Source organism: Prosopis cineraria, unplaced genomic scaffold (assembly GCF_029017545.1).
Source record: "Prosopis cineraria cultivar Desert tree isolate PC_DT_omini unplaced genomic scaffold, ASM2901754v1 PC2, whole genome shotgun sequence".
NCBI classification, from domain to species: domain Eukaryota; kingdom Viridiplantae; phylum Streptophyta; class Magnoliopsida; order Fabales; family Fabaceae; genus Prosopis; species Prosopis cineraria.
Genome location: NW_026555333.1, coordinates 2378100 through 2398042, shown reverse-complemented (window position 1 = coordinate 2398042; position 19943 = coordinate 2378100). Strand labels below are relative to the sequence as shown.

Here is a 19943-nt window from a genome sequence, read left to right as displayed (position 1 = left end):
TGCCAATCCAAACCTGAAAATGGTATAAACTAAAACCCACGGGAATAAACAAGAAATTATGTTTCGAAGCTACATAGCCCGCACAGTTTAAGAAATATCCATAAAAAAACTGACGTAACTCAATTTAAAAGAACGGAGAAAACTTTGCTGAGTAAATACAATTTATGGTTGACCTAGTTACAGAGCAGCACAAGAGGGAAAATTTTGCAAGTTGCAATTATGTATAAGTTACGAGGACTATGGAAGCATGAAAAATAACAAATCTATGAAGAAGAGAGAGTTTTGGTAGTGATGGCGGGTGGTGAATTTGTACCTGTAGAGTTATCTGTCCAATTCTTTTCGCCCCAGTGCCATAACATGCTCTCCCAGAAGCAGAAATCCTCAAAGCATGTTTTTAAACGCTTGTCTTTTATCTTAATTTTCCAGTGACCATCAGTATAGTTCCCTTTCTCTGCTTGTCTACGATCCCACTCTAATTGTGCCTTCTGCTTGGACCTCAGCAAACAGAACTTCTGCAACTTCTCTGGCATGGCATCATGCACCTTCCACCATGTCGCATGAGCCACATCACTGGCAAACTCCCGCAGAATGTCCACATTCCAGTTGCAGTCATAATCTCGGAAGCAAAGCCAGGGTTTATTACCCAGATAATGGAGGACATAAAGAATTGGAGGATCAGCTCCGAAGAGGCGAGTTTTCATCTCTTTTTTCTCCTCTTCATCACCTTCCCAGAAGTGCTTCAAAAAGTTCATGCGTTTTGGAATCCGATGCCACCATGTGAATATTTCATTCAGATACCCCTGGTCCCCCCCATTGTAGGAGACAATCTCATTAATGTGATCCATTAGCAACTGAAACGTACAATGTGATGGTTCAATTACCATTACTCCTGAGTTGAAAAGGGTGGCATTATTTCCTATGGCTGATATCTCAGGCATCTCAAAGAGGAAATCGATATTTCTCAGTATAAGCAGGTCAGCATCTATGAAAATAATTTTGTCATACTCAGTTAGCTGCCAAAGGCGGAATTTGCTATAATTCCACTCATTATATGCCTCTGGCTCAGCTTTCGGGTTCCTAATTCTTTTGATAGTATATATCTTCCATCCAGCAGCCTCCAGACCCCCCCTATGATAGTCACTAATTGTCTCATCTACTAAAATCACAAGATCTCTTGTTGAACCAGCCATGCGAATACTTTGAGCGGCAACAATAGCTCCACAAACATATAGATGTGCAGAATGCAGAATGGTTGCATAAGCTTCTCGGTGTGCTCTCTCCGAGTAGAAGTTTTCTATCAGAAAGTAAAATACGCTGTTAGTCTCCCATCAAAATATCAAGAAAATCTTGTAAAATTCAACTGAATAAAGTCCTTTTAAAAGCTATCCCGGCTGTCTTTTGTTCCAAAGGCACATCAAGATTTTACTTCATTAACACACTACATGAATTTAAAGATAAAAGATATCCTATATACCAGATGAATAGGTTCAATAAACAGAAATTCGTTGATTTCTCTCACATCAAGCATCAAATTTGTACAGAAAGTATAACTTGACCTTGGAAACATTGAAATCATACTGGCCCTTGGAACATGAAAGTTAATCCACTAACTCCAAATATGCATGCATAATGGTCCTATTTTAATTTTTATTCACTCGTAGAAAATGATCTAGTATACTTCCACCGTAAAATTTAACAGGTATTGCCAAAAAAATTTAAGATGAAATCTTTTTTTTTGGAGGAAAAAGAAAAAAGGAAGGGGGGGAACACAAGCAAAGTACAAAAGCACAAGAAACCAATTTAAAACAGACCTTTAGCCGTAAGAGGAACTGATAGTTCACACGATCCAACTGGCAGCTGCAGCTTAGCTCTCAGCATATGCAGGTTAGGTTCATAAAGCCATGCATTACCTTCACGTTGAATGAGCTCTTTGCAAGTAAAGAGATTTGGGGTAGGGAAGCAGTCAGTGACAAAAAGCACACGCACTGGATGATGCCCTTTGGAAGAGGCTGCAAGTCTTGCTGCCTCAAGCTGCAGGTGCAAACGAGCCACATCTCTTGACCATCTCCCTAACTTGTTACAGGGAAGCTTGACAGCAACAAGATCAAGCCTTGGTTTTCCAGGTACTTGAATTTTTGGCAGCGTAGGACAAACAGGAACCTCAAATTCTTCTTCTTCATCTATCCATTCAGGGTACAGGACTTCCCATGTAATGTTACTCGAGGCATAGTTCAGATGCAGAACTAGGTGCTCAGCTTCTGGTATTAGCTGTTTCCAGTGGTCAATTTCACTTTCATTGAAGTTTAATAAACCAACTCCCTGATATGTGTTCACATCTGTCAATTTTACAAGAACTTTTGATATTTGGCCCCATTCAACATTTAGAAGAGAAGCATAGCGTTGATCAGTAGTATCAAATTCTCTTTTCCATTTGTCAACAAAAGTTGGCCTGCAGCAGCAAAATTTTCCTCAACAACATAATAAAAGAAGCACATGAATATACATATAAATGTCTTTTTCCAAATTGAAAAGCATCAATTGCCATTGTAAACCATGAAGAGGATGAATTTTTTTTTTTTTTAAAAAAAAGAGGACTTAGTATTTGAGTCTTTAACTTAAAATAGTCAGGTAAAGTAAATGAATCATTATAAATTAATGATCCATATATACATCCAATAACTGAATAAAGTTTCAGACAAGAAGGAGTTGAGCATAATCCTCCAATCCAGAAAAATCCAGGATCAGCAAGAAAGCAAACCATAGAAGGAAACATCTAGAGCTTAAAATATATCAATGCAATGAAATGTCAAAGCACAGTTGGTGAAAAAAATACACATACCTCACCATGGAGTTTGACAGAGGATCGGTGTTATAAATTGCTGGAGGATGGAAAATTGTGACTAGAGTTCCTAATAGAATAATGACCACAACCAATTTCCAGGTAGGCTTGCAATTTATACTCCTATCCTGAAATGGAGCATGCAATGCCTTTTCAACATCTTTGAAGTATCTACTCTTTGAGATCTTCTCTTATTAGCATCTTCACTGCACCAAATCAGGAAAAATCAGTGTGTTTGTGCATGCAAGGGCGGGGGTAGGGAGGGGGGGCAGAGAGAGGGATATTCTGGGAAGCAACAAAGGGAACAGAAAATGTTAAACGGAAGAAAGAAAATAAAGCATTGAGAAAATGGTCCAATCTCACGCCATTATCAACACATGCAAAAAAGATTATAAGCATATGAGTTTGAAAAGGCTATTCACAAACAAATTGCAAATGAAATACGGAACTGATTCTCAAAGCATTCTAAATCCCTGCCTGCACCTACTCGTAAGCTGTCTTCCAGCCCCCTATGAATTTCAATAAACAATACCTATAACCTCTATCTGCTCTAACATAAAGTATAACATCACGATACATAAAAGAAAAAATACAGAGCAGGTGGCTCTTACCAGATGCAGACAGTTGAGTCAATTGACAAATGCTATATATTTTTACCCTAAGCCTTTTCTTTTATGATATTGTGCTTAACATCCCAATAATTGATTTTTAAGTAATCAAAATGATATATATAAAGTTAATTCCAACTTCCAATGATAATGATAAAACACAAAAAGCATGACGCAAGTATAAACAATAATTCTAGTTCTCATTTGGGCAAACCGAGTCATATTAGTGTGCAGTGGCCACAAAAAAGTAATTCTTTTACATTACAAACCAGAATTCTCCTCAGCAGCGCGTAATTCAACAAAAGTGTGCATTAATGCAAAAGAACTTTAGTCCACTAATGAATATTGAAGTCAGCAACTGAAGACCCATTTTAGAACTCATTATGTCATGCTTCTACGTTAAAAATTGAAGGAGGTGAATGGAGAGGAAATAGTTCCCTAGGTTTACACTTGAAAGAGAAGAGGAAAAAAAAAAAACAGAATGACTCTCTCTCTCTGTCTCTCTCTCTGTTTTTTTTTTGGGGGGGGGGGCCAGTAATTTGTTCCTGAACCCCAAATGAATCAGTTGAGAAGCAATTACAGGCCATATTGAAATTTTAAACTATTAATATGTCCCCTTCTCCTTATTTTGGTTCATGTAATAGACAGAGTATATAATATGACCTACAATTTTGTATAACGCTGAAAAATAGGGGAGCCGAGACGAAATATTTTGAGAACTGGTTCACATAAAAAGACATCTCGTATCAAAGGCCAGCCAACTATTTGAAATGCTATTAATGCAGCACCAGAACCGTAGACCCATAAACCGACATACAAATCACGGCTGTTTTCTTGCTTTCACTTTGTTATACAGGAAGACCCAGGAATTCAGAAAAAGCGGAATTAAAAAAATCAACGCAGTGGGGAAAGATATGTGACTAACTTAGCTGAGGACGACGGCCGGTGCCGAGGCTCTACGATGTTTGGGGAGGATCCTCTCATCTCTGTTTCAGCAGAAGCAGCGGTAAGGTGACATCTGAATTTGATCTACAAGACGAAAAACGGAATGCAAAATTAAAACCGACGTGAAATTAACAAGCAGAAAGTACTTCAATTTGGGTTGTCATTAAGATAAAGACCAGCAGAGAATATCGATAAGTACGTTCAAGACCAGTGATCCACACTGATTTACCGTTCAGAAGAAGTCAAAGTATCTTCGGAAGGCAGCAAAAGGAACTTGAAAATCAACTCGATGCAGTTGTTGTACAGGAGAAAGAAAAGAACCCTAAACTCCGATCAACAAGAATGGTGGTCGGTGAGAGCCGAGAAGACCGTAAAATTGCGAGCTAAAACGGAGCTGTAAGAATTGAGAAAACGGTCAGAAGAGTTGATTACATTTTGTTCCGCTCAGCCGCCTGCCGCCACCTAATTTAATACTCCCTCCCTTTCAAGTTATATAATATTTTTAAATAAAATCTGATAAATCAATAAATTTTATTAAATATATTTAATATTTTAATTTTTAAAAATAAAAATATAAATTTTTTAAAATATTTATCATTCATTATATTTAAAAGAGAAGTAATGAAAATTAATTATAAAATAATAATATTAAAATTAATATATTTAATAAAATAATTAATTAATTTAAAATATTTTATATTTTAAATAGGAAAACTCTTTTAAAAATATTTTATAATTTAAAAATGAAAAATTAAAATATAATAGATTTTTCTCCCATTAAATTATACTTTTATATATTCTAAAGATAGAGAAAATTTACTTCCTCTTCCAAATCTTTAACTGAGAAAAGAGTGATAAGCGTTAGGAAGTGCAAAACCGATCACCTCAAAATGCACCAATCATAGCAAGCTTTTCCCTGATATTTTTCTAAGCAAACGCAGTTCAGGTTTTTATTTTTAGTTGCAGCGAAATTTCATTTTAAAAAAATTGTAACGAAATTGATCTGTATATTTGTCGATATATGGTTGTTGAGAATAAATGAGTAGAGCATCAATTTTTAAATAAATTATTTGTTGTGAAATCAACGTACCATGAATAATGTTTTTCTTTCACGAGTTATGAGTCAAAGGGACTTGTCAATGATAATTGGGCAATGATAATGGGTCACGTAATTATCATTATCGGTTAAAATGAACGCTTAATTTTGGTGATAGAGCTCCAGGCAACCTACCCGATCTGTTAAACAATTATTAAGAAGATTCGTTAGGCTAGCAAGTGGCAAATGGATTAGCTGGCCAGTTTCGGGTGAAAAATTAATAATACCAATTAAAATACCAACAACAAAACCCCTGCGGTTGTTCTCTTCGCTAGATATTTCGGCTGGAGCCGCCGGTTCTCGATCTCATTTTGAGATCAAAGGAGCGAAAATAAGAATTTGGAAGAACATAATATCATTATTTATTAATTTGAAAAGTACGATTTTAATTAGGAATTGTTTTCGGGCCCCACGGCGGGTTTGGTTGTTTGATGACCTAGCATAAGCCCGGGTCGAAGGAACAATGGAACCAATTACAAAAACGTACAAAAAGGGGCAAAATTCAACAAGGGACTGCTCGACTAAATTTAATTTCACCCTAAAATTTTTAAAGGTATTAAAATAAAATTAAAGAGTTGACTAAAATATTTTATTGTTTTTAATAAAGTTAAGTACATAAATAACTCATGCAAGAAAATTAATAAATAATTTATAGAAAATAAATAATTAATATAAATAAAATTTACAACTCTCATTAATGTTATAATATCATTATGCATGTAAATAAGTAAAATTAAACATATAAATAACTCGTGTAAGAAAAATGAATAGCTAATAAAGGTGAAGTAAGGGTTGCAATTCATAGTAATATTATAATGATAATGAGAATTGCTACATCAATTATTAATTTTATATATATTAATTATTAATTTTCATATACGAGTTACTTTTGCATCTAGCTTCATAGGAGATAATAGAGTCATTTCAATTAACTCTTTAATTTCATTTTAATATTTCACAAGTACAGTAAAATTTAAAAACTTTAACTAAAATTAAATCAAATCATGGGTCCTCGTTGAAAATTTTGCAAAACTAAAAGCCCCAATGTCCCAACATGCCTTGCGTGCAAGTGGCAAATTTGGGGTCAGGTGCATTTGGATCGGGGGCGCGGCTGCATGTGCCTTCCCTCCCCTTCTTTAACATGCCACCCTTTTTTCAATTCGAAAAAAATTAAAATGATTTCAGTTGATTTCTCTAGAATAAAATAAAAGGAAAATTAAATCATTGCTATACTTTAGGGCGGGATTTTTTTAATTAAAAAAGAATACACTAATGATCTAATACTAGAAGTGAGATCAAACTCACGACTTTTCAGTTAAAGAAAAAATTACATACCATTAGATTATAAGATTATTTACAGAAGAGTTTTTTAAAAGAGAATACAATATGAATAAATGAATTGTCACCACGTTCATGTCTTAATGGAATCTCTAAATGAAATTGCTTATAACTATATGAAGTTTTTCTCACGTTATCTAATCAATCGTGATTTATTCACGCCTTTCGAATCTAATAGCTCGCGACACAAGCTCCTCTAAAAAAAATGAGTTGAAGTTAATTACATATGTGGCCTTGAGAATTGCAATGCATTGTCAAAATCTACAGGGTCTTGAAATCAATTATCTATCTTCTCAGGGCCTTATATTTGATTCTCCTTCTATTTCCTTTTCCTTGACTAAATCTGCTAATCTCTTTTGGTTCTGTTTTCTAACAAATTCCTACTCTCTTGGCCATGTCATTGTCTTCTTCATAGAGATGATATTTTCCAATGTAACATGTCGCTGTTCCATCCCACAGACCCATACCACGCACACCAACTATCAGTTATTTATTTATTTTTATTCTCTTATTTTTATATCATCTTAGTCTGTGATTACCTAAATATCGAGAATAAGTCCGCGCAATTTGTGAGTAGTATGAATTTTCATTTTTTTTATGAACTACGCACATTCGCATGGATAATTAAAATATTGTTATCTGTGATTATAAGGATTCTCCCCGTACTCGACAAAATAGGCACTTACCCTGTCATTTATTTGACCAAGTCAGAGAACCCCCTAAACTGAACTTTTTTCCTTGCAGCAATGCAGAATTGTCTTGCCTCATTTTTCAATTGAAAAATATTATGTTTACTTCCAAAATTTTGAATTAGGATATGGTGGGCAAATTCATTTTGTATTCCTGGGTCATAAAAGATTCACGGAGGACATTATAAAACCCGAACTTTAAGTCTCACAGAACTCACTCTGGCGTGAAGCGATGGAGGACAAGTACCGAACTTACTTGCATGGAGACGCAGAGAAGAACACCGAATGGAGATTCGGTGCCCCTCCTAATTATGACGTTGTCAACAAGCTCTTCGAAGAAGGCAGAACCAAGGTCTCCCCCCCACCCTCCACCTTCGGGCGCGTGTCAAGTTAGATCAAATTAATATACCAGCTAGCTGGGATTAGGAACAGTGAGTCTGTTGATTTCAATCTCATGTATTATGCTTTTTCTGAAAGGTATGGCCTCCGGGTTCGCTGGAGGAGAAGGTGCAGACTCTCCTGAAGAACTGGGAAATGGAACTTTTCCACAAGGCAGATCTCCGCCAGTTCAGATCAGTGGACCCTGAGAAATATACTTTCAGCCTGAACGGTAACATGGCATAAGTACTAACAAAAATCAGCATGGTTCTATGACTGTAAACTCGAGGATTTTAATTCAATATATATGTTGTGAAGCAAGCTTATTTTTGACTAATCATCATTCACAGGAAGGAAGCCTATAAATTTCGAAGAAATAATCAAGCTTGGAGGAGGGTATAACCCGCTGCTGCAGACCTCCCTGCCGGACAGATTCAAGTTATACGATCCCGATGTAGAAACGGCAGAGTCATCGCACAAGGCTTTTACAACAACCTTCCCACGAGGGTTCGCTCTGGAGATTGTCCGAGCGTATTGTGGACCACCTGTGATTGTTTTCAAGTTCAGGCACTGGGGTTACATGGAGGGTCCTTTCAAGGGCCATGCCCCAACTGGGGAAAAGATTGAATTATATGGAATAGGCATTTTCACGGTAAATATCTTTACCCCGAGCTAGAAAACAAAGTCACTGTATGTTTCTTCTATTCCACTGACTTCTCTATGTGGTTTCAGTTGGACGAGGATGAGAAGGTAATGAAGGTGGAGTTCTTTTACGATCCTGCCGAACTGCTTGGACCTCTCTCGAAGGGCCCTGTCTCTGATGCCTCTGATGAAGATGCCGTTTCGAGCTGTCCTATCATGAGGAGCACGGGGTAGAGCCCCCACAAGTATCTACTCAAACCTAAGTATATTATCGTTGGTCAAAAAAGACTTGAATAAATTATCTGAGTGCTTTAATCAGTTCAACGTTGTATGGTGATTTATGACTTTCATCTCCCTCGCGCCGTCCCATATAAAAAATATATATTTGTATGATTAGCTTAAGAACCTTTTCGACATTTAACGTAAAGGAAGTAGGAGCTGATAAGTGCAACTGATCGTTCGCTCTTAGGTTCGGAAGCAACAGGCCTTTGTCTTCGAACCTAACGAAACAGAAATAGGGCTTTTTTTCCCAAAAAAAATAAAAAACCAAAATTCAGGGTTAGCTTCACATGAAATCGTCTAGAAATACCAGTCTTGCTTCGAAGAGCCTTCAGAGAGCATCTCCATATAATCTTATTGCTTAGTCAATAGACAACCAGGAACGGAACCACGGATTTTTTATTGCTTAGTCAATGGACAACCAGCGAATTGCATTTCTAGTTTTTGAGTCAGTCAACTGGTTTAGACTACAAATAATATAATCTCCTACCTAAAGATGATAATCGGGCTATCTTGTTCTTCATAACGATTTCTATCTACGTGGCTTATAGGAAAGAATTATGCATGCACCTACGAAAATCTAATTTGTTAGGAGTAAGTGGCCGGCTTATATTGATTTTTCACATATACTAACACGACAGGGTAAAATTAGACTATTGTCCTCTGCACAGAACGAAAGGAAAATAGGAATGAGAAAAAAATGGTGTAAAGGTCTTTATTAAAATTCTCCCAACCTAATAAGTCAAACAGAAACCAGATATTGCTGAAGGATTACTGCAAAATCATCGCCAACGTTATATTGCTTTGGTATCATTCATTACAAGTAAAATAAATGCGTCCTTATTTGCATGCCATAAGAAGTTCAGGAGAAAACACATCGCACCGTCTGCAGATTCGCAGAAGTCTAATTTAAAACAGACAATTACATGGGCTGTTTCTATGCTCTTTGTTCAACATATGATCCTGCAAGTCCAGAAGTTCCAAGAACAGAAACCTGCAATCAAAACCCAGAATTAGACAGATAATTGGAATATGCAATCATTCGTAATACAGAAGACTGATCACATACATCCATTAAAAGATAAATCAAGGACCGAAGAGATGATGATGACCAATCGACAGTACACCCCTAAATGTACCATAAGATCCAGCTAAACGTATTTCAAGGAAAAAGAAGAATTATCAATCTTGCAACAGTGCCCCACTAAATTAGAAACGTCACAAGACATATTAGTGGTGAGTGCGATAATGTACAGGCAGCGGGAAAGAAATGAACATACCTTCCCCCACTCAGAACCTAAGCCACTGCACCTCATTTTCAAGTGTATCATCTTTGTGCCCAGTTCTGTCTCTACCTTCTTCCGCAGGTAGCTTTCATCCAGCCCAAATGAACTCAAGTAAGTGGTGTAACGATCAAAAACAGTTCGAAGTGCATTCTTTATATGATCAGGTGTGGGCTTTGCATCCTAAAACAATTATTAAAATTTCAGACGTAATTACCAGGGGAGAACAGGAAGTTTATGCAATTATGTGTAACATTGCAGGAAAATGTACATTTACATGCCTCGCCACTTAACCCAATGCTGTCATCAATTTCCATTTTTAAGGTCACTAGAATCCCACTAAACTCTTCAACGGCTTCTGCAGCACGGAAAACATTTTCCACTATATCCTTGCCAGCTTTGTCATCAGTATTTCCAGTTAGTGCTGTCTTCACATCATAAATGACAGCATGTGGGAGCTCATCCCAATTTACTGCCATCAAATCCTTGAAAGCATTTTGCAGCTTAGGGTCTTTGATTTCAGGCAAGTGGGTTACATGTTCACTATAAAACCGCACACTTCCTAAGCCTGTTGAGAGAGAAGACCTGCATTCTGCAGATGTTTTCACAGATATCCAAATCAGAATATAGTAGCAACCTCTAAGTTTACCAAGAAATCTACGAGTCACATGCATGCAGATGCCAGGTTTTGTAGCTATGATTTCACTCCCTGACACCTTTCCTAACTGAAAGAACTTCAAAAAATAATTTATGACGTGTATTCTCTTTCTCTTTCACGAATCATCCAATAACACAAAAACGATAATGTGCTTTCTTCAGTACAGCTGCAAAAGCAAGCTCATTAGCTTTAAGAATAGGTAAAATTTCCGGCTAAAAGACTGCAAGTTATAATTTTTAGGGGGGACAATTCCACCAAAAAGTTGCAGAAAGAAACTATTGACAGATTGCTTCATATAGTAGTATCATCAGATTAAAAACCCAGAAATTCAAAATAGAATTCCTACTTCATTAGAAAAAGGAAGAACACAAACTTCTTTCTGCGTATAAGAAATTTGAACAGTCGTTTGCTCTCTCATCTCGTTCTTCAAATATAATCTTATATCAAAAGCTTCAATTCTGGAATTATATGTATTCTGGAATTATATGACAAAGTCATGTAAACAAAGAAGCCATCCTACTTATGGTAAGATGTATAACTGCATGACATGAATGTGTGAGAAAACTATAAATATTATTCTAGAAAAAAACATATAATGTCAATTTTAAGATGTTATTCGTTTGTAAACACCACGTTAGGATATTAAATAACCAATCAGATATCATCACAGTGTAAAGGAAGTCAGAATCATTTTATCAAATGGAAAAGAGCTTTTCGAATCCCGCCTGCAGTGAAAAATGTAATTTTGTGGGCGAATTTCATCTTCAATAATTTCTTTCTAGAAAGAGGAACACCGTCCAACTAGAAGAGTCGATTGTAATCCAAGACAACAATTCATTTCAGCAAGAGTTGTTGAATATCACAAAAGAAACGGAAAAAGCTGCACAGAAATCAAAATACTGAACGATGAAGAGAGTACCTGTTGGGAGACGATCGGCAGAAGGAGAGACATGAAAGGGCGATGGGCTAAAAAGAGTGCGAACGGCCAAATAGTCGCGGTGGCGAGTATGGATGGTGCGAAGGATTTGATTATTGTTGGCGGAGAAGCGATAAGATCTGGAAGATAGTGATCGGAAAATTGATCTAAGAGCCACCCCTTTCTCCATCTTTCTCTCCCCCTCGCAGTAGCAGCCACACGGAACTGAGACGGTCGATGGCGACCTGGAAACCGAGCAGAGTCCTGTTCGCTCTTTTTCTATGACCGGAGAAGTAGTAAATTGCTAATCGCTCCCGCTTACATTGTAGTTATTTTTATAACTTCTTAAAACAGGAAAAAAATTTACATAATTAACTTTAAATTTTTTTCCAATAAAATTAAAACATATAGATATATATTATTTATTTTATAATAAATTTTTATTATTAATATTATTATCATTTTAATGTTAACTTGTTTTGATTTAATTAAATTAAAGTATATTGAATATATAAAACTTAATATCTACTTCTTTTTCAATTTAATATCATTTTTTTTTTGTGGACGATATTACAACTTGAAAAAAGATGAATATACCACAGTTCCAAAAACAAAACAGATGTTAAAAGGAAAAAATTTTATATATTTTTGTTTTTAGTAAACATAACTTTCTAAATTTAGAATAAACTAATTTTAAGGTCATAGTATACTTTTAGCAATTTAATTTTATATAAAATTTTCATTTAATTATTTAATTTTTTAAAAAATATATTTTTAGTCTTCTAACCTATTAGTTTTAAGTGATTATTTTTTATACTTATTACAGTTATTTAAAAAAATTAAATTTAATGTGTCAATATTAGAGAATACATCTCTCATTATTTAAAAGTTTAATTTATATTTTTTTAATGAAATTAATGGCATTAGGATTAAAAAATTAAAAAAATATTTTATAAAATTAAAAAATTAAAATAAAATATTATATAAAATTATAAGACTGAAATTATACTTTAATATAATTTTATAATAATTAATGTATCATATAAAAATATTTTTTCGTAAAATGCAAAGAGTAACCTTCTTGAACGGTAAAGACGAAGGTCTGGTCAACACTTCCTAACTAGATCCATGTGTGCTTCCAGTGGTTGGTCCACATCCTCATGCTTCCTTTTTTGGGCCATGTTCCATATCTCCTCCATTTCCCAGCCACGCTGCACATTCAACAATTAAGCAGCAGTTTTGAAATTTAATAACTCAACGAAGCTTGGACGACTTTGTTCACAAAGTAAACCCTTGTAGTGTTTTATTTTGAACTTTTAATCCCTCCCGTCCACCCAAAAAACAAAAAAACAAAAAACAAAACAAAACAATTAATGCTAGATGATGGGATTCTATGAGTCATCTATGCATATTGTCACAGTCTGTGATTCTTCAAGAGATTTAAATGGTCTAGAAAGCTCTAGAATCCTCCAACAAACTCCTGATTAATCTTGAGAAGGTTAGAGCATCCAAAAATATTTTAAAAAAATCTACCCAACTCTAACATGAATATTTTAATATAAAGTTTAAAAAATTTCACATAAATATTTAAATATTTATTGTAAAATATCTGACAAAGAATTTCAATTAATCAATTATAATCGTATAATTGATTTAATCTTCACCGCCAATTAAAAAGATGGAAACTTTTTAAATTCAAAAGAAAGCCTATAAATATCATATCCATCCTCATTTTTATTCATCATTGAGTTTCAAAAAAAAAAAATCAAGTCTCACACTCCCACAATTTCAACCATCCTTTGCTTTCAAGATTTTCATTCTTCAACTTAACCAAACATCCACTTCTCAATAAATCAAACTTACATAACATCTTTCAATGAAGAGTATTTAAATGCCGTAGGAGTCAAAGGACTAATCCCGTGACAATATGCTCAAAATAACTTGGCAGTCCTTAAAAAACGTTTTGAGACCAAAAAGCAAGAATTATCAACATACTTCGCAAAAAGGGGATAAGAGAGGGGGGTGGGACCAACATAATATCCCCTAAAGACAAATTGAAACTTGGAAGGACACACGAAATGAATAAACGACTGCCCGGCATGATCAGCAAGTTATTTGGATGGTCCTAACTCTAAAATACAACGGTATCTAGCATCATTCCCAAAGTCTGAACAATGTTAGAAGACATCAAATTGGAAACGTGCTCTTCAAGGTGCTTCTTAGCATCTTGCCTTCCCACGTTGGCTATTGCAAGCTTTTCTGGCGAAAGCTCATCCTCTTCTTGCACTGCCTTGTTGTACTTGACGGCTAGATTCAGCATCTCCTGCATTACCCAAAAACATGAAAAAGGGTCATTAACAATGAGTAATAAAAAATTACACCCCATCTTTCAACTAACATTAAAAAATTTCAATAAGTGAAAAATTACACAGCCCTCTGACCTTATGTTCATCAATTGCCAGAGATGAAGATGATAAAAGTCAACAGGTAACATAACAGAGAGCAAATAAGTGCATGATTCCAAATGATCCTATAACCGTATTAGGAGAATCTCTGGTTATGATCAAGACTATGTACGTCTTAGTGTAGACTCAAGCATGCACTCATTGAAAATGAGAAAAAGTAAAAGAAACGAGGAAAAGGACCGAAGCAGGGAGAAGTAAAAAAAGGATCAGAAAGAAAACGACACATTTATCTCTGCAACCAATTTTAAACAAATCTTAGCTTACCTGGACAGTCTGTTCATTAGTTTTGGAATGTGAGTCAAAACGCCTCAGTGTCAAACCATCAGTCCATTTCTTCTTGTGAAGGTTAAGTAGCATCTTCTCTTCAAGCTCATTTTTCCTGTAATTGATTGCTATGGAATAATAATGCCGGTTCAAGCCATGGATCAAAGCCTAGAAAGGGGAGCAATAAGTCATTAGAGACTCAAAAATTAACAAGTGCAGAAGAGGGCCCAAAAAACAAAAATAAAATAGTGCAGAAGTGCTGCTATGGAAGAGTGTTTGCAAAAAACTCACTTGTATAGATGGCTTATTAAGATGACCAAGGTTAGAAGTTGTTTGCCGTGGTTCCTGGCCCAGCATCATAGTCTGTGGATTGATAAGCCTAAAAGCATCAATCACCACCTTGCCTTTAACACTCTGAATAGGATCAACCACCACAGCCACAGCTCGTTGATTTAAAGCCTCAAAACTCTGAATTAGATAAAGCAAGAAAGTAGATTGTGCATGAGTTTCTGAAAACAGCAGTGCTATACTGAGAGTTTTCATCTCTCAGTTTGCTTAGCACGTCAATTGTCCCCAACAAATATTTTCGTCTCTCATTCTTGTCACTTATTTATAATTATAACATTCTTCGTCAACCGTAGTTATATAAGTTGCTTTAAAATTCAAATATAACAATTCATTCTATTACTCAAGAGTTGTCTGAAGAATACTATGAAAAAGAAGACGTAACCTGTTGTGTATTTATGTCCACTCCAGAAAGCCAACAACCAAATCCAGGATGGGAATGATACCAACCCACAACCATCTCTGGCCTGCAACAAGTGTCAGTTTAATTCCATTGATGCAACTAGACTTGCATTTAGTGCAATACAAGTACAGAACAAGGGGAAAAAGTGAGTGTTCACTTATAAATGTTGCAACTTTAATGGCTGGGTTTAGAAATAAAGGCCAGGATTCGATAAGTTGTAGTGACCATCTTTCTGTCCTAATTCTTCAATGTTAAGGATAATAATGAGCACAAAGTTATGAAGGGAAAGCATGAGAAAATTTTTAACAAGGAAAAGGAGACTGAAACAGAAGGAATGTTTAAAAATAATTCAGGGCAGATAGCAAGCAATGGTCTTTGCCAAAAATTCCCGAAACAAAAATGCAGCGCCAAAAAGTCGCAGCAACAGATTCAAAATCTCGTAAATGAACATAAGTATTTCAGGTTCAGCAAATCAAAGGGAAACAAAAATACCTTCCAGTCTGTTTCAGCATATCGAGCATGTTAGTCTGAAAAACATGATCCACAGCTTCAACACTAACACCGGTACCACTCTGTGGCATCGCAAAGACATCTACGACGCGGACAGTGTACTCATCCACAAACTCTCCCAACATCAAGCCCATCACTTCCATGGGAACACCAGCCCTACCTGTAATTTTCATTGCAGCCATAATTATTAGGGATAACAACAGTGCGCAGATGGATTTAGAAGACCATAAAGACAGGAATTAAATAAAAGCAATCGATCACTGCGCTCCCATTTTAGGGTTTCAAATCGGTAACATATAGTAAAAAAAAAAAAAATACACAAAACAAAAAACCCGGACGCTTGACTGGAATTTAAAAAAGAAAGAAAGAAACTAACCGAAGCTAAAATCCTCAAATTCATCTGTGTCCGGCTACTATCAATGGGAATCAAAGAACGAAATAAGTCAAGAAGAGCATACCGTGCTTAAGCATTTTGAGAAGGGCCAACGAGGAGATATAAACCTGCTCAGCTGAATCAAGGGTGGGCGAATCAGGGGGCGGATGCCCCAAGGCGCCTCCTGCACCTGCGAACATCCTTTGAAGCCTCTCCATGCCTGACAGTCTCTTGCCTTCTGGCTGGCTGATAGGGTAACAAAGCAATGGCTTTTCTTTCGGAGCAAGATTTCTCCGAAGACGTCAGGGGGAGTAAATCACTGTAAACAGTAGTCATTAATTACTTATTCGGTCAAACTTGAAGCATCTTGTCCCTTTAAAAAAACTACATATAATCAAGCCCAATGTTTCAACTTCACTCCAATTACCAACTCCAGCAAAAAACTTCGCTTCACACATGGTTTTTTTTTTTTTTAACAGACAGACATAGATAGGGGGGTTGTTTCTTTTGTGAGAAAAAGGGCAAGGGCAGCTCATTAAACTATTCGGGCTTACGAATGTGGAGGAATTCGTAAGCCCAGAATGTAAAGATTAATGGTTTTTGTTTCATGCGTCACCGTAATGACTAGTGACTAGGACTAACTGTACCCAAAAAAACACCTGTCCCATTAACTGTCACATCAGATTTTTTTTTTTGTTTTTCCTTAGATTTAGATCATGACCCCACTTTTGGTAATTATGTTTTCAATATTTGATAGTGTAAGAATATGTCTTTTTAGCCTCATGTGTGCAAGACAAGAATAAAATATTAAATCATTTGTGAGTTATTATGAGAAATTTTTAAATAAATTCAGTGTACCACGTTATTTATTGCTATTCAATAAAAATATGATTTTCAAATCAAATGACATTAAGTATAAATTAAAAAAAGAAAAAAATAAATGGGCCTTTTATTATAAAAATAAGAAAATAGCATATAAGATTTTATTTGATTGATTTGGTGTAATTTTATTAGATGAGCCATTGATGACATAAAGCATCGGGTCTGTATAAAATTTTTTCATTGTTAGAATGGAACCAGTTTAAAGGCAAATAAATTATAGGAATCAAGGTAAAAATAAGAACACTTAGTTGGTCAAGAATATTGATTGTGTAGTTAGTTGGAACAAATTTATATTTTATCATTTACTTACTTTAGGAAAAACGTGATGAGATTAGGACACTCATATCTCATATTTCATTTCAAAAATTGATCAGATTAATTTTTTGATTAGTATTTTATCTTGTTAGAAATTGAGGCAAAATCGAGATAAGATCAAAATATCTTGATAAAATGAACATGGGAAAGAGGTCCAGACATTAATGTTCATTGAAATATTATGGACATCCAAAATGCCACTTTAACTAATCAACCAAGATTATAGGAATTACCATAGTTGCCGTAATTTAATAATCCGGGTGAAGTGGGTCTAGCATCTAGATAAAGAAAAGTTTACAGGATAAGTTGGATGACGTGGCAGGAAAAAAGGAAAAGTGATTCATCATAGGATAAATCAAAATATAGGTGTTGGGAGAAAAGTATTCCCATTCTTTTCTGTCCAATTTCTTCCACTTTTTTTATTCCTATCATTTATTAATTTTATTATTTAAAAAATTATTTAATAAAATAATTTAAATGATAGGAATGAAGAAAGTGGAGGGAAAAAAAATGAAGAGACCCTCTGCTTGAAGGTGTCCGGGTGTTTTTTTTTTTTTTTTTAACTTTTACCCAAACCATGCTTCGATAATTGATTATACATGCAAATGCAAACAGGAAATTAAGCTTCTGTGTATCAATTATATCTGGTGAGGCATCAACCGCCGATCAAAAATTTCAACCTACCATATATATACCCTTCTCTTCACTATGCATCTAGCTCGTGAATATGCATATGGGTCTGTAGTATATGTTGATCTGTTTAACAAATATACTCCCTCTGTTTAAAAATTAAAATATTTTTAATTAAATTTTATTTTTAATAAAGTAGCTACTTACTTTTAAATTAATCATATCTTTCTATATTCACCCCTATTAAATACCATATAATAAATATAAAATTATTATTAATAGGAACACTTTTGAAAAAAAAAGGTAATAATTACATTTCAAAAAACTAAAAATACCTTATATTTTTTAACATCTAACTCATCAAAAAAATATTTTATATTTTTTAACAGAGAGAGTAGTACTTTTAAATTATTAATAATACAATACAATATAATTAAAATTTATATAGTTAAACAGTGTGTATGTATCTGTTAAATAATTACATAAAATATTAAATGGATAATTATTATATTGAATATAGTTGTTGAATAGATAAAAAATAAATTATATTATATACAATTTTATCGATGTTTACAATATAAAACTCATGTCTTTATGATAATTTATACATATAAATTAAAGTTGAGTTTGATTAATCATTCAAATATATTTAATTCTATCAAAATTAATTTCAGAAAAACAATATATCCAAATATAATCACATTATAACACAACTAATTATAATAAAAGTCAATCATATTAATTAATTTTTTATAATTAATTATATCTAATTGAAATTTAAACATTCCCAACCATCTTCTAGAAAACAAAATTATGATCTCAGCTTGAAGTATTCTGTTTAAAGTCAATCAAGTGTACATGTCAGCTACTGCGAGTGTGAACAAAGTAAATTAAAAAAAATATGTACACACTAAACATAAATAAAAAAACCATGACATGACATATATTCATTCTATTAAAAAACATAGGGTATTTTTTGAGGGGTTGAATGTTAAAAAATATAAGACATTTTAATGTTTCAAGGTACAATCATTGTATTTTTTTCAAAAATGCCCCTGTAATGAATAAATTATTTTAGATTTATTTTAAAGTATAATGCCCTATTAAATAGGAATAAATAAGAAAAAATGGAATTAATTTGAAAATAAGAAACTATTTTATTGAGGTAAATTTGATTAAAAATATTTTATATTTTTTAATGAAAGAGTATTTCCTTGGGACCATAATATAAGTTATGATCAATTACTTCACAATGTATGAATAATATTAGTTGAAATCTTAAATTATAAAAAATATTCACATCTTTTTATTTATACTTTCATTAAATACCTTATATAAGAGCCATAATAATCATAATTAAATTTTTAATGCATGACTTTTTTTAAAAGAGTAATAAATGAAGTATGGATATAGTTAAAAAAATAAATATAAAAGGTATCCAATGCCCTATATTTTGGATTAGGTATGGTTTTGGGAAGATGTCGTATGAAATAATTAACACACACACACACATAATATGGAAGATCCATCTTGAAGATTGCGTTGAGTCTCATCTCGTCCTGAATTCTTTCTTGTCACATTTCGCAAAATCCCATCTTGCTTTTTTTTCTCAACTGGAAAAGACCCATCCTAATATAACTTGGACAGAGCCAAGACAATTAGAACAAGTACAAGGTTGAACACTCCTAATTATTAGGAAGCTCATTTTTACCGTGAACAAAGCAAACATCGTCTGTAGTTGTTTATTGATGTATGATCATTGATTTTTTTTTAAAAAATGACAATAAAATTACTCTAAAATATATAAATGATAATTTAATCCGTTAAAAATGCCATAATTTCCTTGAAGCCCCTAGAGATTTGTTTGTTATTAATGAATTTACATATATTATCAAATTACCCTTGTTGAAAATAAATAATTAACAACCTTTCTTCTTATATTCACAACTTTATTTCTTATATTTGTAACAATACGAATTTAACATGTAAAGTTGTAATTTATTGTTGTATTATTGTAAATATAAAAAAATAAGTTGTGAATATAAGAAGAAAAGTTGTAAATTATTTATTTTCAATAAGGGCAAT

General features: G+C 34.0%; 4 protein-coding genes across 8 annotated transcripts; 1 reads left to right on the top strand and 3 right to left on the bottom strand.

Annotated features, from left to right (window-relative positions):
- On the bottom strand, positions 1-4844 carry LOC129303991 (putative UDP-glucuronate:xylan alpha-glucuronosyltransferase 3). 2 transcript variants are annotated; one of them, XM_054943602.1, is made up of 5 exons: positions 4622-4844; positions 4373-4476; positions 2840-3045; positions 1812-2449; positions 1-1294 (listed from the first exon to the last, which is right to left on the bottom strand). In XM_054943602.1, exons 3-5 carry the CDS (start codon positions 2845-2847, stop codon positions 264-266), a joined length of 1677 nt encoding a protein of 558 aa, XP_054799577.1. In that variant the 5' UTR covers positions 2848-3045; positions 4373-4476; positions 4622-4844; the 3' UTR covers positions 1-263. The 2 variants fall into 2 exon arrangements, with proteins under 2 accessions (XP_054799577.1, XP_054799578.1); XM_054943603.1 differs by having other exon boundaries at positions 2840-3040.
- Positions 4845-7687: 2843 nt separating this feature from the next.
- LOC129304257 (pathogen-related protein-like) lies at positions 7688-8859 on the top strand. The gene is made up of 4 exons (XM_054943955.1): positions 7688-7867; positions 7993-8125; positions 8244-8545; positions 8626-8859. Exons 1-4 carry the CDS (start codon positions 7748-7750, stop codon positions 8767-8769), a joined length of 699 nt encoding a protein of 232 aa, XP_054799930.1. The 5' UTR covers positions 7688-7747; the 3' UTR covers positions 8770-8859.
- A 726-nt stretch (positions 8860-9585) lies between these two features.
- On the bottom strand, positions 9586-11970 carry LOC129304256 (succinate dehydrogenase subunit 5, mitochondrial). Its single transcript, XM_054943954.1, has 4 exons — positions 11675-11970; positions 10379-10689; positions 10095-10280; positions 9586-9808 (listed from the first exon to the last, which is right to left on the bottom strand). Exons 1-4 carry the CDS (start codon positions 11859-11861, stop codon positions 9752-9754), a joined length of 741 nt encoding a protein of 246 aa, XP_054799929.1. The 5' UTR covers positions 11862-11970; the 3' UTR covers positions 9586-9751.
- A 1487-nt stretch (positions 11971-13457) lies between these two features.
- LOC129303176 (26S proteasome non-ATPase regulatory subunit 14 homolog) lies at positions 13458-16381 on the bottom strand. Of its 4 annotated transcripts, none has more exons than XM_054942291.1 (7): positions 16160-16375; positions 16035-16068; positions 15641-15818; positions 15131-15212; positions 14692-14868; positions 14401-14568; positions 13458-13994 (listed from the first exon to the last, which is right to left on the bottom strand). In XM_054942291.1, the coding sequence occupies exons 1-7, from the start codon at positions 16247-16249 to the stop codon at positions 13803-13805; spliced, it is 921 nt and encodes a 306-aa protein (XP_054798266.1). In that variant the 5' UTR covers positions 16250-16375; the 3' UTR covers positions 13458-13802. The 4 variants fall into 4 exon arrangements, with proteins under 4 accessions (XP_054798266.1, XP_054798269.1, XP_054798265.1 ...); XM_054942294.1 differs by having other exon boundaries at positions 16035-16071; positions 16160-16277; XM_054942293.1 differs by lacking the exon at positions 16035-16068 and adding an exon at positions 14113-14201 and having other exon boundaries at positions 13851-13994; positions 16117-16381.
- Between the last annotated feature and the right edge of the window lie 3562 nt (positions 16382-19943).